Source organism: Notothenia rossii (assembly GCF_949606895.1).
Source record: "Notothenia rossii genome assembly, chromosome: 2".
Taxonomy (NCBI): Eukaryota; Metazoa; Chordata; class Actinopteri; order Perciformes; family Nototheniidae; genus Notothenia; species Notothenia rossii.
Genome location: NC_136904.1, coordinates 52,452,148 through 52,469,087, shown reverse-complemented (window position 1 = coordinate 52,469,087; position 16,940 = coordinate 52,452,148). Strand labels below are relative to the sequence as shown.

Below are 16,940 nucleotides of genomic sequence, written 5' to 3'. Positions count from 1 at the left end.
GGACAAATACATGAGGGAGGCCCGATACGTCACTCATATGGAGGAGAGGACCAGGCGCGTGTAGAGCAGAGTGGAGAAGTGCGATCACAGAGCCTGCCGAGGCTATAAATGACTTTGATTTGTTGTTTAAATAGGGGGCCTACAAAAACTATCAGCCCCAGGGCCTGATGGCAGGTTAAGGCGGGCTTGTCTGCAGGTCAACACCATGCTGGTATATGCTCTTTTTTTCAGCAGAGTCCCCAGTCACCTGTTTGTCTTTTTGTAGTCCTCCCTGTTCGCGTCCGGATATTGCCATCGTAACCACAACCTCACGTAATAAATGTGCATCAAAGTGTTCCTATCGAGCCAAATACATCAAAAAGATGTATCTAAACGACAGAAGAAGCGATCGACATGTGTATTTCGTACGCCCCCTACATCTGCCTGCTGTAAACCAATTAATTACAAAAAACATTTAATCTCGCACACCGGGCCCGCTGTAGGCTAATACACTAGTATTACAGGAAGAACATATCATGAGATTGAGATATTAAATTAGACAATGGGATTGTAGGCTATGAAGGTAACAGAACATGTGGTTAAAACGTCTCATACAGTTCTATCGGCTACAAAGTTACATTTAGCGTCCACCGTAATGTTTAACTAAATAATGTATGGTGTAAAACACAGAGTGTAGTAAGCTCTCTGCCTGCTCTGCTCCACACTGACATCCTGCTGCCGAGAGATGACAGCTCGCTCCCGCCTCAGACCCCCGCTGCTCCTTCATGTGTCATACTCACAGATATCATCCTCCGACACCAGGTCGTCCTCCATCTTTGAGCTGTTTTAAAGACACCTCCTATGACTCTGGGCTATCAGCCCTCCTCTCATTGTACAGCTTTAGTATATTAACCAGCAGAGAGGAGGCTGGTTATGGCTAGAAAGGATCCGTCTTATGTAAAACTCTCGCGAGAGTTTGGCTGAATGTCACGTGGCTGAATGTTTACGTTTGGCAGGCAGCCTTTCAGTTACGATCGTTAACATCAGTTGGCCACAGCAAATGATGGTGAGAAGCTAAACTATCTATTAATTATGTCAATGACAGGGAGTGTGATTGTTGAAATAGGGTGTTAGCGGTCTTGTTGGTGTTCAAAGAAGAATGACAACACTGTAGATCACCAACACTATGGTTTATTTTGTATTCACAGGCAAGTCAACGTTGTCGCAGTAAAAGTCCCAAGATAGCTCCTGGTGCAATACAATGTTCCCTTGCAGTGTTTTACTATTAAGTCTGATGTTTCTCTATTAATATTGCTGCTGCATTAATGTGTATGTTGCATCATGTTACTGCTGTAGATGTGTTTCCGAGCCGCTCCGATTACAACGAGAGTTACAACGAGAACGTGACGTCATATTTACACTAGACGGATCCTTTCTAGCCATAACCGAGGAGGCTGGACCCAGTGACTTCTGTCAAGCAACACTCGGTAAAATTGTGAAAATATGACTTCCGGCCAAGACCTTCAAAATAAAACGAGTAACAGTTACTTCTGTCAAGCCAAACAGAGAAGAGCTAAACGACAAATAATTGTTTTAATGTTTTAACCATAGACTGTATGATTTTAACATCCGAGTATGGAAGTGGATTTCACATATTTAATTATGTATTACTACAGTAAGCAGTGTAAATCCTTGTACAGAAATTCCTTTGACATTCTATTTTCAGCTCATCATATTCTACGTATTTTACATGTATTTAGTTTACTTCTTACGCATTTACCTGCATTGTTGCAAAAAATGATCACTAACACAGTACTATTTCAAAACGTTTTTTTATTAAACTGAGTACCATTACATTGGAAACCTTTAGCAGGGTTTTTTCCAAAAGAAAATATATTTTTTACATTTCTTTAATACATATTTTTTATGCTTTCTAAAGCTACAACTGAATTAAAAAGCACACAACATAAACAGATAATTTCCCTTTTTTATTTGGGCCAAAGCAACTTTTATCAAAGAGTACAAAATTATATCTAATGTTAGAAAACATCCTCGCAAATTTGCGTGGAACATCACAGAGTACATTCCACTCATACAATCACATCTGAATGTCAAATTAAAATGTAAAAGGGTTAATATGAGCCAAAAGTGCTGCTACAAGCTCTTTGTTCTGTGCTATGAACAATATCAGTATAAAAACAAACTGTAATCCTTCTATGTTGAGTATCAGTTGTTCCTTTTGCTTCAATCCCATGATAAGTCTGAAAAATGGACTTTCAGAAAACTCCTGAGCATCTCATTCCTCCTGAGGAATACATCTTTCCTCATCAACAATAGACAGCATGCTTTATTGAGTATAAAGTATGTACAATATATATTCCATCATCAAAACTGCCAGCAAAAATATCTGAAGAAAGGAGTGAAAGCCTCTTGATTCCACAAAGAATCAACTGTAAATGATTATTTATTATTAACACTTTTTAGTACTTTTCTTCCATGTTCTTTTCAATGAAAGTACTGTTTTGTTATTATATTAGTAATTATCTGATTAACTTTCAAATAATTGTTCTTGAAAATGTTATTTGATATTTCATATACAACAACAAAAATACACAGTAGAATGTTAAGCATTACCTGCAGCTGCAGAGAGAGTTAAACTAGAAATAATTGCACATAGCTAATTATGAGCGAAGGGTTGCATGTGCTGCTGCAAAATGAAAGTCAATCAATTGACTGTTCGCTAAACCCTAACTCAGATTACGACAAAAGCACCTTCGCATTTAATTGCCAACAAATGTTGATTTTGCCCACTGAAATGACATTGTCACAGATTTGATCAGCTGAACACCCTACGACTAGCTACAAAAGTTGATCCAAAACACAGCATGGATGTTTTTTACATTACAAGGAACAAGGCTTTATAGCTTGTCAAACGAAACCATAGCTTGTTGGCTTGGGTCGCTAGAGAGCAGCAACATTCCTAAAACAGAGCCGCTAACGGTTAACTAACCTCTAATAGCATCCAAGACAGGGATAACAGTAAAAAGTGGATGTGCTAGATCAGGGGTGCCCACTTTTTCAGCTTGGGAGCTACTTTTAAAATGACCAAGCCCAAAAGATCTACCTACAGGGCCGCCCCTGCCCAATCTGTGTCGCGAGCGCGAGGGGGGGGTGCTATTGGAGTAAACGGCGGATAAACTGTGGCGCTTACACTAATTCCGCCGCATAAGCGCATAATAGTGCGCCACATTTGCGCTTCAGATGAGGAGGTGAGGCCCCCTCATAACTGCATAAAACTGTATGGCACAATACAACTCAGACTGGCTTACCTGTATGTCAATCAAGTGGCAAATGCCATAGTAACGATGGATGATAGGCTAACTTTAAAAAAATAAAAAAAAATCCAATTTTTTTTTCAATGCCATTTCATCTACCTACACTACCTTTGCGATTGACTGGTCGATCGCGATCGACGTAATGGGCACCCCTTATGGCGTTATATTTGTGCCTCTATCCTGAGCACGCAATGAAACATGTTGCGCATAGAAAATGCGATTGAGCGCACACTTGAACATTTTTGAGCACAGAGAAATATATTTTCTTTCATAAAACTCCTGCTCCGTGCGCAAGCAGACCGCTGCACGCGCTCTCTCTCCCCCGCTCGCTCGACCTCTCCACCCTGTGCGCGCTCAGCTTTGCCTGTGCTCGCTCAAGTTGTCACAGCGTTACAAATGTGCCACAAAACCAACCAATCGGAGAACTCGAGAAGGTCAATTGTGATTGGCTGGTCGTCTCCAATCATATCTTGTATCTGAGATGAGAGAGGGATTTTCGGTTGCCATCAGGCTGTTGACGTTCTTATTACACATCCGTCGTTGACATTACAGGACATGACAGACTCGAATGAAGAGAATAGCACACCACAGTGTCAGGTGAGTTATACATTTCTAGTTTTCTGATATCACGTTATTGTTTGCAATGCCTGAGTTTGCTAGCCGGCAACATAGCTATAGGGGTAGTTTAAGCAAACAGCTAACAAACCGTAGCCTACATGTACGCCATGAACCCTTCTGTATTGATTACTTGCTGTAAGCATTAGAGGTGGCAGAATGACAAACATGTTTCTCTCTCTATCACAATTTTGGGTTGACCAGAACCTGGACCAACTTCTGTTTCCTGTTCTACAATGGGCATAGAGCTTGCGTTAATTTTCAACCGGACAAATAAACAGATTAGGCTAGGACCGGATAAAGTTAGCAACACACGTTAACCATGAACAGCCTATTAATCCGTTCTCTTAATGTTTATTCCGTCCAACGTTGTGGAATTAGAGAGAAAGGGCTTCTTAACGTGCTTTTATCCGGGGTGGAGGAAGTTAAATATAACATTGGGGCGTGTGATTGTAGTGGGTGGAGGTGGTGAAATGAGGATATCCATTTTGGAGTTCAAGCTAGCATAATATAGTTAACGTTGCACACTAATAAGGAAGAGAGCTATTTTTGTGATACATTGCTATTGATATGGATTTAGAGTGGATATTTGAGACAAGTAAACAAAAACGTAATTTATGGGTGAGTGTTTTTAGCAGAGTCATATTATGTCCTTGTGATTCTGTTGATTATTACCTTTCTGTATTATGTTGCAGCTCAGCTGATTTTGGATTGATGGCAAAGGGAGAGGGACTTAAGTTAGAGTGAAAATACAAGGTAAGTTTAAAATAGGTCAGCCATTTCCCATCCTATAGGTTGCGAGATGTATCTAACCCTTTCTCCTGTCTTTGTCTCTCTCTCTCAGCACAAGAACTCCAGGGGGATTCAATGGAGCCTGAAGACCTGCAATGAGAACCTCACCCTGAGCCTGAGTCTCAACTCCCAGAGTTTTGCAAGCCTCTCCCTGTTCCTTATTTTTGATTAAAAAGACATTAAGCCTCCCAATGGTGTGGTCTTCGTTTTGTGAAAAATATGATTACCTCACATATTTTGTTGCTGTTGTTGTCTTTTGTGATAGTTAAAAGGCTCCTGCTGACTTGAGCCAGCCATTCTTTCCTCCTCTCTGTGTCAGTGGGGAAGCTGTACATGTGTACTCCTTTCTATGAGTGATTGGAGCATCCCCCAGCAGCACAGCAAACCATGGGGGAGACTATATGCCAGGACAACACAGAGGAAAAGGCACAGACAAACTGCACGCATGCTATTGAATGTTTATTGAATTCCATTTATTTACAATGGATGTTCCTAAAACAACACATTTAACATCATCATGCTGCTGCTGCTGCTGCTAGTGCTTTGACTCATTTTGCTGTCAGTTGACAATCATTGATAGGCACCTGTCGGTCTCCTGTCCTTTCTGAAAGTCATAAAGATTACATTAGTCATTTAGATGACTTATGTCCTCAATTACCAGAGGATTACTGAAACCACCATGAATTAAAGAAATGGTAGAAACGATTCTAATCAGAATTTTGAAACCTTCCTTCCCTCCCTCTAAATATATCAATAAGGATGTGATGTTCTTGACTCATACAAGTTTAAGAAGATAATATTTGTTTTAAAGAATTAAAAGCAATAAACAACAGGAACTGGATCTGTAACCAAGGCAACGTTAGCCTAACATGTATGTTAACAGGTAAGATAGCTGTTCACACTATCCATGTATATTTTCAACTTTTTGCAATGCTATGTTATTTCTATTTAAGATGTTTACATTTTCGATTGTTTAATTCTAGTCTTTTAACTGTCTAATGTACAATGCCTTGTCTTTTGCTGCTGCCGCGTTAACATTTCCCCAATTGGTATCAATAAAGTACTTCTTATTTTGTCTTAATCCTCAAATATTAGCACATTTTACTTAAAAAAAAACCAAACACATTGATGTAACTACATACACATATCGATATGTTGTATACATATTGTAAATCAAAACCTTTATTGACCAATAACTACCAAAAATTGCATTTCTATCCTGTTATTAATGCATTCAAATCGTGATTCAAATGGCCCGCCACAAACTTCCGGGAACTTTCTGAGTCTCTCTGAACCACGTGACAATCAAGCATTTTGGACTTCCGCTGTCGCAACTCTTCTCTCTACATGGTGCTGGACCAGCCAATCAGAATTGATCTTTTCGAGTTCTCCGATTGGTTGGTTTCGTGGCACATTTGTAACGCTGTGACAACTTGAGCGAGCAGGCAGGCAAAGCTGAGCGCGCACAGGGTGGAGAGGTCGAGCGAGCGAGGGATAGAGCGCGTGCAGCGGTCTGCTTGCGCACGGAGCAGGAGTTTTATGAGAGAAAATATATTTCTCTGTGCTCAAAAATGTTCAAGTGTGCGCTCAATCGCATTTTCTAGGCTCAACATGTTTCATTGCGTGCTCAGGATAGAGGCACAAATATAACGCCATAACCCCTGTGCTAGATGTAAACTGAGCTTGCTTTTTTAACTCACAAACTAAGGGAGCTAGTTATGTTAAGCTACTTGAAAGACCTTGGAAGTAATGCTCATTTGCGACTATAGGTACAGTAGTAGCAGCGTAAGCTAGTTAGCCACGCATCTGTTGTGTCTAAACTTGCCTACAATTCTTCATTTGAGAGCGTGCACATTGACAACTATGGTCAAATGCAGTGCATATTAGAACCTGGATTGAGTGCTCATAAGGACAAAAAGGTGGACGTGCCTAGATTGAAATCCTTGCTTGGCAAAAATCTGTTCAGCATTGAACAAGAATGGAAGGTAGCGAGTCTCTCAAGAGCTTTTGGAAAAGTTTCCCAAGATTCATGCACGACGCATGTATGTACAGTTTACACAGTCGAAGTGTTTACAGAAGTATCCAAATTGAGACAAAAAAAGGCCAATAATTGCAGCTTACATTACAGCGGGCAAACACACCATGTTATCTATTCCTTACATTTCCGCTCACGTTTTCAGTTTTGGAAAGGAAAAGAAAAAAACCTTTTATATCCAATATTTCTTTTTACTTCAGCCCCTTGCAAACCGTACCGTTTGTGTAGAAATCAAGAGCTTAACAGGCTTGCTGTGCATATTGCAGATTGCTAAACTATGATTGGACAACCTCTGTTCAGAAGAGAGGTTTAGCGAATGGTCGATTCCCAGTCAACCTGCTCTGGCCAACATTTACCAGCTGTTCCTGTTTCTTGAGTCCTTAGCAACTTTCAGTTTATGGACCTCTCTCAGGACGTGGTCAGCCTTCTTCAGCTTCTCCATGGCCTTGGCCAGAAGATCCTCTGGTACTCCATCCCCGTCAGCTCCCCCCTTAGCCTTGGACACTCTGCTCAGGAGCTGCTGCGTCTTTTCCATCTCCAGCGCCACTTCAGTCTCAAGTTTCATGAAATCATCACCAGGAGCCGGGTTGCCTCGGGCCACAGCTGTGTGTGCCTGAACACAGATTGACGAGTCAGACAGCAGATCTCCAATGGAGGCGGACCTGGCCTTGGTCGAGGGTGAAAGAGACGGAGGAGGGGGCTCGGAGTGCCGACAGGGAAAGAACTTAGGTTTGACCTGAGGCTTGGGTGGTGCTTTTGTTGGCTTCAAAGTGACGGGAACCTGAATCTCGTCCTCGCTGGCGTCCAACACATCCAGCCCAGGGTTGCTTCCTCTCAATGCGGCGGTGGAAGCTGCCAGTGTGTCTTCGTTGCCAGAGCCTTCGCTGTCATCGTCAGAGTGCTGACCGCTGTCCACAGACTTCTCCTCCGCCTTCTTCTTCTTCTCCCCAGGCAGGTGACAGAGCAGCGGACTCAGGCTGAGGCCGTCAGAGAGCGGAGTATTCAAAGAGACGACGACTGAGGGGACCTCAATCTTGGGTGGAGCCTCTACTGCTTCAGGGGAACTGGCAGCGGTATCTGTTTGCAGTGAAGCAGCAGGGTCCTGTCCCTCTTTTGCCTGGGTTACTGTTGTCTTGTCGTCTGCCTGTTGCGAGTTGGGCTGAGCAGGCTTCTTCTTGGGTGTAGGAGGAGGGCTGGAATTCTTTCTGAGTTGCTCTTTGGGAATTTGTGGGTCATTTTCAGATACTTTAATGCCATTACTTATTGTCTCCCCTGATTCTTCTTCAAATACCTGCCCGTCTGCGCTGGGACTCCCAGGTTTAGGTGGAGCTTCTTTAGAAATGTGGAGGTCAGTTTCCACAGCTGTTCCTGTCACCTCCTTCTTATCACTTTCTTCATTCTCCTCATCCTCATCTGTTGTGCCTTCCAACTCTTGGTCTGGCTCCACAGAAGGTTTCTTCTCTTTTGATGGAGGGGTAGGAGGGTGGGACTGTGAGGCCTCTGCTAGGTTGCTAATGGAGCTGCAGGAGCCAGGCTTGTTGGGAGGGGTTGGTGGTGGAACTGTCTTCTTCCTGGCATCAGGAGTCTTTTCAGACATCTGCTCAGCTTTCCCCTCCTCTGTGTCTTCAGGTGAGGCTGTGGGCTTGGCTTCTTTAGATGGAGGCATGGGTGGCTTCAGGACCTAAAAGACATTAAAGGGGACAAATAATATACTTTTATTTTGTGGGTTTTATATGTTCACCCTCTGTCTGAAACACTCCATTTTAGTGCCTGTTTCTTTAAGCCCCCTCTCTTTCTGGCCTTTCTGTATCTGCATTCTAGGTGTTTTATTGATGTAGTATAGAATAGCCTTCATCTACTATTGTCCGGTGGCCACTTGCGGTATTGCAGCATAAAATCAGCAAGGATGATCATGATGATCTTTTTATCTTTCTATTGACATTTTCTAAGAAACAATCCTGATACACAACGTTTTGATATCTGAGAAACTCTCCTTCAACAGAGAAAAATCTATTTCAAATCTGTGAGTTTTTTAGTCTTAAAGAAATTGCTATTAGAAGAAACACTAATGAGCATATTCAGCAGGCTGCATGACCAGGAAGTAAACCAGGAAGCTAGAAAACCCTTTTGGTATATGCAACAGGTCGAGATCGGATTAAAAAGTCGCTATCTTTAGGTATAGTTTTGACATCAAAATCCTACAGTTGACCTGAAAGTTTGTTTAAAGGTGCAGTTTCTGAAAATGGTGGCTTTTGCATTACTCTGTGGATTTTGCATTTTGAGACTTGTTTTGAATTGCACTTAGACCTGCTTTATAATTATTAAAGACATGAAATTGCACTTTTTCCAATGAGGGACATTTTACATCTATTTACAGACTACTTTATATGAACAGTATTGTATGATGAAGGTATTTAGCAATAAACAGACCTTTTTCTCTGAGCCTTCCTCCTTATCAGGCTCATCCTCAGGCGTTGGGTTAGGTTTAGCCTCTTTGGTAGGGGGCATGGGAGGTTTGATTACCTTTTTCTGAGGACTGACCTCCGGCTCAGTCTGAGCCTCATCCTCCCTTTTCTCTGCATTTTCACCGGCATTGGACGGAGGAGTCAAGGCTTTGATGGCCTCTCTCGGGGTTTCAGTGCCATCCACACTGGAGTGCTGGGTGCCATTAGGCATCAAGGCATTCTCAAGATCCAGGTCCAAACGCAGGATACCATCAGACGACACATCAGCTACCTATAGAGGCAAAAATACATTTAACTTAAAACGATATACCAAAACAATAAACCTTAATAAAAAAAAATAAAAGCTGTTATACAAAATAAGTGCTGGTTTCTAATAAAAGAGAAGGCATTATAATTGTGTCAACTTCCATTGTCAGCAGATAAGAAAGATACAAAAGAGCAAAGCATAGGCAATATGAGTTAAAAAGGGCATACAAATAACAATATTTCTGTTAAAAAAGCAATGGATATAATAATAATTGAAACATAATTTTTCAGACCTACATCAAATTACAGACAGGCCCACTCTATGCTTATCCCATGTAATTTTGTGCAAAAGTTCTGCCGTTATTTTTGTTTCCATGCAGTACTAATATGCCGTTTTCACCTATTCTAAAAACTGTGCATTTTATTTTGGGTTAGGGTTTGGGAATTGCTTAACTTGGGTACGATTGGAAAGCTGAGACCCTTTCATGTTTTATGATGTAAGTCTTCACAGTAGACACTTTATTGTAGTGCCCCACTTTACTTTTAGTAAAGCATATCAGGACAAAATAAAACTTTACTGGAAATATAAAAATAGACCTTATATATATATATATATTAAGATATGCTAAATATAATATGTAGTATGTACTTTATACACGTAGAGAGAAACAGTAAATACTATTAGAAACCCACTAAAAGGTAGGGTAGGTAAGAATGGAGAAACCAGCTTGAGTGCTCTAGAATTTGAAACTACGTAACCGAAAAAAATCTTCCCCTTCCTTCAGACTTCCTTACAGAGCCCCTCCTCCAACACACATGAACGCACACATGACCAATGAGGGCATGAAATAAGTTTGTGCACAGATGGAAGGCTGACAGGCAGGTAGGCCATCCAGTTACTTTAGCCGGGCCGGCTAAAATGATTGGTCGTGCTTTTTACAGTGCCACGGCTTCCACAAATGCATTTTTTTTATGTCTTTAACTGTCAAAGCATTTAATGTATTCCTTGCTATCGGGATGTTAAGAGCATTCCATGGAATATAAAAAAAAGTGTTTCTAAAGTGAATTGCCTACCTCACCTTTAAGCACAAGAAAAACAAGAAACTCAACACAGAGTCAAATCTGGACTTACTTACGGTAGCATCAGAGCTGACCACACAGTGTCTTATTTCACACACACATGAATGGATTCTCACATTCACACACACACACACAAACCTCTTTCATGTGTATCCTGGTCGGTGGCCGTCGGTTACGGTTCCCTTTGGGCCTTGTTCGAGTAACGTGCTCTAAATTAATGCTTTCATCAACCGTCACCTGTGAAAACATGAAGCCCAGTCATTCACTACTGAATCCTTTTGAGCTTTAAATATGCAAGGGAGTTATTTGTAAAATGTAGGTTGAATCTACAAACACAATTAGATACAGTGTAGTACAACAAACAACTTAGTGTGTGTTTGCACTACATGTTTGAAAGAAGGTATTATGGAAGCAAGATAGCCTACACTGTATACAAAAATAAATATAATGATCATATAATAAATAAATACATATTTTTGCCTGTAGTGTCTCGCCTTAAGAAGTGTTTACCTCATCAAAGATTTTGTTCTTTGCTCGATTAATGCCATCGAGCAAAGCTTTAATCCAGGCCTCCTTGTCCTCTGCATTCTGAGCCTGGAACTTCACATCATGGACCTGTCAGGCACACAGAACACAGACATGTCTGCTGTCAATACAGAAAATACATGGAAAAATAAGGTTAATAATGCCCATTTTCTCAAAGGTACGTTGACCTCTCATCTCAAGATATCTGAAAGGGGAACCCACAGGTCTCCCCTTTACAGACAGGCCCACTCTATGCTTATCCCATGTAATTTTGTGCAAAAGTTCTGCCGTTATTTTTGTTTCCATGCAGTACTAATATGCCGTTTTCACCTGTTCTAAAAACGGTGCATTTTATTTTGGGTTAGAGTTTGGGAATTGCTTAACTTGGATACGATTAGAAAGCTGAGACCCTTTCATGTTTTATGATGTAAGTCTTCATAGTAGACACTTTATTGTAGTGAGATCATTTTTTGAAACAAACTCAATTAAAATAACTAACCTCAGTGTATAAAAATAATATTGTGTATAACGTATGATAATGACAGCGTTAGGAAACTCTACTGTGCAACCACGGGCTTTCCAAGTTTCCTTTGCATATAACTTGTGAAGCAAATGGTAATCAACCCAAAAATTGCTCCAGCAACTTATGAGACATACTGTATTAAAGCTTGGGGATGGTCACTATATACTTTATCATCATGTTTTAGCTGCTCTTAGACTAAATGTTGACATTTCACCAAAGGTCTAACCATAACCTAATGTTAATTAGAGATTTATGTCCCAGAAAAAACTTGACACACAGTACTGAACAGCTTCTGATATTCATTTTCAGGTTCTCAAATGATGTATATAACACCTATGTGCAGGGGTGCACATAACTTTCTCAGTGAGGTACTCAGATGAGTACCTGGAGTCAGTGTTTGGTACTCCAACTTCTGGCTCCACTCAAAGTTATTTGATGAGGCCCTCTGTATCACGAACGTCAACGGGGGGGGCGGTGGTTGTGGAGTACTTCAGGAAAGTCGACGGGGACGGGGGGGCTAGTACTCTGTGACCACAGAGTGTGACCGTTGTGATCAGCTGTTTTAGCGCAGTTCTCCAGTGAAGGGGGGGAGTCTCCCTCCACAGCCGGTTGGCGTAGTTTTGGCACAATTCCGTTGTACAGACCAACGTTAACAGCAGCTCTGTCTGTGCACACGGAGACCGACTCTGTCGTCCGGTGATCTAACCGCCTTCTGGAAAAGCTTCACAAGTACGTCGGTACGCAAATGCGCTTTGTGACACAAGAGACGGTACGCATTTCGGATTGTTGCCGCTCATGCGTACCTGCGTACCAGTTATGTGCACCCCTGCCTATGTGGCCTATACTGTTGACCTACTATCTCCCTCTAAAGACAGAAATGGTTCTAAGGGGGGAGTGGAAGAGGGTGACTGTTGAAAAGCAGCCTCAGGTGATTGGTTGTGAGACACAGTACTGCTGCGGTGCTTTAAGAAAGTCTGTTTGGCTTGATTCAGTCATGCAGAGCTGAGGTTACCCCGGAGACACCGGGAGGCCGACAAGAAGCTGCTCACATCCTGGTCCGACCGCTCACTCCATTCACACTGAACCACCACAACAGACTTCACACTACCAACCAATTCAGGAACTCCAGGTTTCACAAACACACAATTGTTTTAAAATGGTAGATAAAGGGAATTCATCTCGCAAAACAATCTTTTGTAACAACATTTCCCTTTTTTTTTTTTACTTCCCTTTGTTCAGAAAATATAAGTAAAATTAAAACTCTTGGTTTATTCTCGGCTTTCATAAGGCTGCCGAGACAATCTGGGACAACACATAGAGAAGTAATAGCATCAACTAGAGATAATAAACCATTAATGCTCATGGCCATCTAGCAAATGTTAGTCCAATGTTCATTCTATTACTTTATTATGGAAATATTGTCTTCATATCAAACTATTAATGTTTAATCTGTAACCTAAATCTTATTCTGAATTTATGGATCTTGATAGTAGAGTATTTCATCATCTCAGCAGATGGAAACAGTTCTACATTACTGTGTGTGGGCATCAGTGTGTACAAGTTAGAGGCTGGAGATTTGTAGCTAAAGGGCTCACACCTTATGCTGCAGCCACACGAGAACGGTAACAGTCATATCCGTTACAGTTCTCTATCATGTAGACCAGTGGTTCTCAACATGTGGTACGTGTACCACTGGTGGTACGCCAGCTCCCGCTAGTGGTACGCGGAGGAATCTGACATATAACAACTATTTAAAAAACAATTTTTTTTATTTTTTATTTGATTTAACCTTTACACATAACACAGACATAAAATACAGAAAACACAACTAAGTAAACAAAAGAAGAAAAGCAGTCACTACATTGTGCACATTTGGGACAGTAAGGTACACTACTTACTGCAAGAGCAGCTGGTGGTAAGGACCTCAGACAACTTCAATTTAAAACAGGCTATAGGGACAAGTGCCATCAGTTTGAGGCTTGATTGAATAACATTCATTAATAAATAAATCATACTATCAAAATACTACAACGAATGAAAATAAGCTTGAGATAATTGAAACTGTGGTTTAAATAATTTCTAATAGGCTATTGTTGTTTTTAGATTTAGAAACGAAAACATTTTTATTTATTTATTTCTGGCGTTGCTAATGACGACCATACTACCCGCGAACGATTAGCGAACGTAGCAAGCAAGCTAAAGAAAGCTGAATGGTGTTAAAAACGTGGCTCAAAACGGGAGGTATTCGGAAGAGAGGTACTGAGGAGAATATTACCAGCGAAAGTGAACAAGTGAATGAGGAGGAGGACAGTCATCAACCGAGCAAAAGCGCAGGCTCCGCCAGCAACGCAAAAGTGATATGCACAGTCACAACGCTGTGATGGAGGCAAGAAGTGACTCAGGAAGAAAGCATTTGCGCAGAGAATGGAGAGAAGGCTGTGACCGAGGTCAAAAGCTGAAAAAGCACACACTTGTCCTTAATTGTTATATTTTTTCTTTTCATTTTTACTTTGCCTCCACAGAAATGGCAATAGCAAACATCAGCAGACTGAAGATGAGCTCATCTGCTCCTGGAGACTTCATTATTATTATGGAACTGAATTCCCAATAGGACATTTTCTGTTACAATGTAGGTGGTTGCAGGAGGCCTACATTCAAACTTTGGTATGGTTCCAGGAAATGACATGTGTGTACAGTTGACATTTGTTGTGTGAGAATAAGTTATTATTTTGTTCTTTATATTCCCCCTTGTAGAGAGAGAGAGAGAGAGAGACAATAAATAATGTTATTATCAATACATTTGCCTTCGAGTCCTGCATGAACTGTGCATAGACTGTATTTTAACATTGGTCATAGGGTGGTACTCGGAGAGCCAACTATTTTCTCAGGTGGTAATTGTTGTAAAAAGGTTGAGAACCACTGATGAAGACGGTTCGGCCACACGAGGCCGACATGGAAACGCAGGAAACGATAACGGGTCTCAAGGTGGGTAGATCTGCGGACGAAACGCTCTGGGGGGACCAAACGGAACCGTGTCTATGCCCTATACCAGTGGTTCCCATCCTGGGGGGCGCGCCCCCCTTGGGGGGGCGCCAAAGATCGCAGGAGGGGCGCGAGGCCTCAGATGATTTGAGGCCAAATATCATCTTTAGACTTTGTTTTTTTTTCTTTTTACTTTTTACATATAATTGTAAGGCAATACATGATTGTCAATAAAAGCCTTGTCTCTACATCACAATAACATATACAAAATAATTGATTAATTATTTTTAATAAAAATTCAAGTTAGTAGCTATTAAAGGCATAAAAAGACAGAAATGTATAATTCTTTCTATAGAAATGTTTCTTCTGCCCGTATAAAGTTTCCAAACCGGGCTTGTCTGGATAAGCGCATTTTTAAAACATAGTCATTGTCCATGCCGGTTTCAGTTGCATTATTTGTCACAGTTGCTCCGATCAGATCGGTCTCCTCCATTTTGTAGATATTTACGACTTTTTAATCCACATAAACACATAGGCAAAATCCGGGTTACTTTGAGCATGTGTTTTAAACTGTTTAATCCCTTTGTGAATTGTTTCCACTTGCGCCGTCCTTTAATTTCTTCATACAGCGGGAATCCAAATGAATTAATCCTGAGTCCAATAACCATCAAAGTCACTCCAATAGTGCTCCTTAATTACGCTTTGGTCCTCCTTTAACAGAATACTTCACATTCATCCAGTTTGTGACACTAGTTGTAGCATTTTTGCGACTTTTAAACTTGAATTACCGCTGTTGCGCCCCCACCCCCCCCCTGTGTGTGTGTGTGTGTGGGGGGGGGGGGGCGCAACTTCCAACAGGAGTCATTTGGGGGGGCTCTTGGGAAAAAAGGTTGGGAACCCCTGCCCTATACGATCATTTCCTGATAACAATGACGCAATAACCCCGCCTCTCCCCACCTCTCCTGCTCAGAGATCAGCTGCTGGGCTGTCAGAAGAGGGGAAGGAAAAGAGAGGCTCCATTTACTATTCTTATATTATTATATAGAGTCATTATCAATTTGTTTTAAAGCTCAATAAATAACAAAGAAGACCTCTGACCGGCACTTTTCTAATTTTGTCCAGAAGATTGAAACTTTAACGGACATCTTGACAGGCGAAAAAAAAAAATCTAACGAAAACTCTGCCGCACGGTTCCCTCGTCCCTTGGAAGAGGTGGAGAGGTGGGTGTTTTTCATCTGCTGGTGGACTACCGGAGAGATTTACAGCAGGAGCACACGCTTGCATCGGGGAGGGAGAAAAAGAGCCAGAGCGTCCACCGCGGAGAATAAATAGAAGGGCAACCATGGCAACCATGCGCAGGAAGTCTTCTTCGCTGCTTTTGGTGTATTTTGTGGCAGGAGTACAGCGCCACTTACAGGCCCGGCATATGTACTACAGCGTCTCCAGCGCTTTCGAGCGATCTCGTGTGAATGGACACGTTTCTGGTGCCTATTGCGTCTGGACGGAAGACTTTTTTGGTATCGATATCGGTTCGTTTGCGTTACCGTTCTCGTTTAGACTGAGAGGTGTCTCTGTTAGAGCCAGCACACAAAACTGAAAGCTGACCTCAAAGAGGAAGTGGCAACATCTCACAACTCACTGCTTCATTGAAACTGTGCTTAAAAGATACTGCACACTGCAAGGACTGGCTATCTCAAGTGTACATCTAAAGACTTATGGACACCTATGAAAAACACCTATTTTATTGACTGTTTTATACTGTCATGGATTGATGACTCCTCCCTACATTTGACGGCCAAATATAGATCAACTCCTGCTTCAGTATTACCAGAGGTTTTTTGGAGGATTTGCTTTGTTACCTTGTCTGTTGCAAGCAATATTTTTGAAATTGTTGTGGCCTCAAAAGCATCCACCCATAAAGAAAAATTGGTCTGATTCTGAATTACTTCCATACTTCGATAAATCATGTTCCACTTAAGTTAGGTACGATACGAGATGAACAAATCCCTTTTTTTCTTGTTATATTTCCGTCATTGTGTCTGGAATGGAGTTAGGAGGAACAATTAAGTGTAATTCTTCTTCTTTTTTTGTGAAAGGAGAAGGAGACAACAGCACTCTTTCTAGTTTGTGATCAATACTCCTTTTCTTTTAACTCTTTTTTGGTCTCCTCCAACTCCTTAGAGAAATATATTTAGCTGCTTAATGCTCCACTATGTCCACCAGCTTGTTGACATGTGTGTTGGGTAGGTAATGAATGGTGGGTGTATCTGACTTTTATTTTTGATAAAACAAAGACTAATGGGACAAAACAATATAACAATTTGTAGAGCTGAGGAGAATTGTAGAGTCAAATTATATTTTCC

General features: G+C 41.3%; 1 protein-coding gene and 1 long non-coding RNA gene across 3 annotated transcripts in view; one reads left to right on the top strand and one right to left on the bottom strand.

Annotated features, from left to right (window-relative positions):
• The first annotated feature begins 779 nt into the window (after positions 1-779).
• Positions 780-4,909, top strand: LOC307029951. Its single transcript, XR_013805456.1, has 2 exons — positions 780-4,685; positions 4,774-4,909. It is a non-coding gene; the product is annotated as an uncharacterized lncRNA (long non-coding RNA).
• The window catches only part of plekho2 (pleckstrin homology domain containing, family O member 2), a 28,760-nt gene continuing 13,615 nt past the window's right edge, over positions 1,796-16,940 (bottom strand). Inside the window, exons 4-7 of one of the 2 annotated variants that reach the window (XM_079666136.1) lie at positions 11,058-11,162; positions 10,686-10,784; positions 9,280-9,492; positions 1,796-8,437 (exon numbers count right to left, since the gene is read on the bottom strand). In XM_079666136.1, the coding sequence (XP_079522262.1) occupies positions 7,109-8,437; positions 9,280-9,492; positions 10,686-10,784; positions 11,058-11,162 (1,746 nt within the window). In that variant the 3' untranslated portion in view covers positions 1,796-7,108. Of the gene's footprint in view, positions 8,438-9,186; positions 9,493-10,685; positions 10,785-11,057; positions 11,163-16,940 lie in introns of both variants that reach the window. The other variant, XM_079666135.1, reaches the window with a different exon arrangement.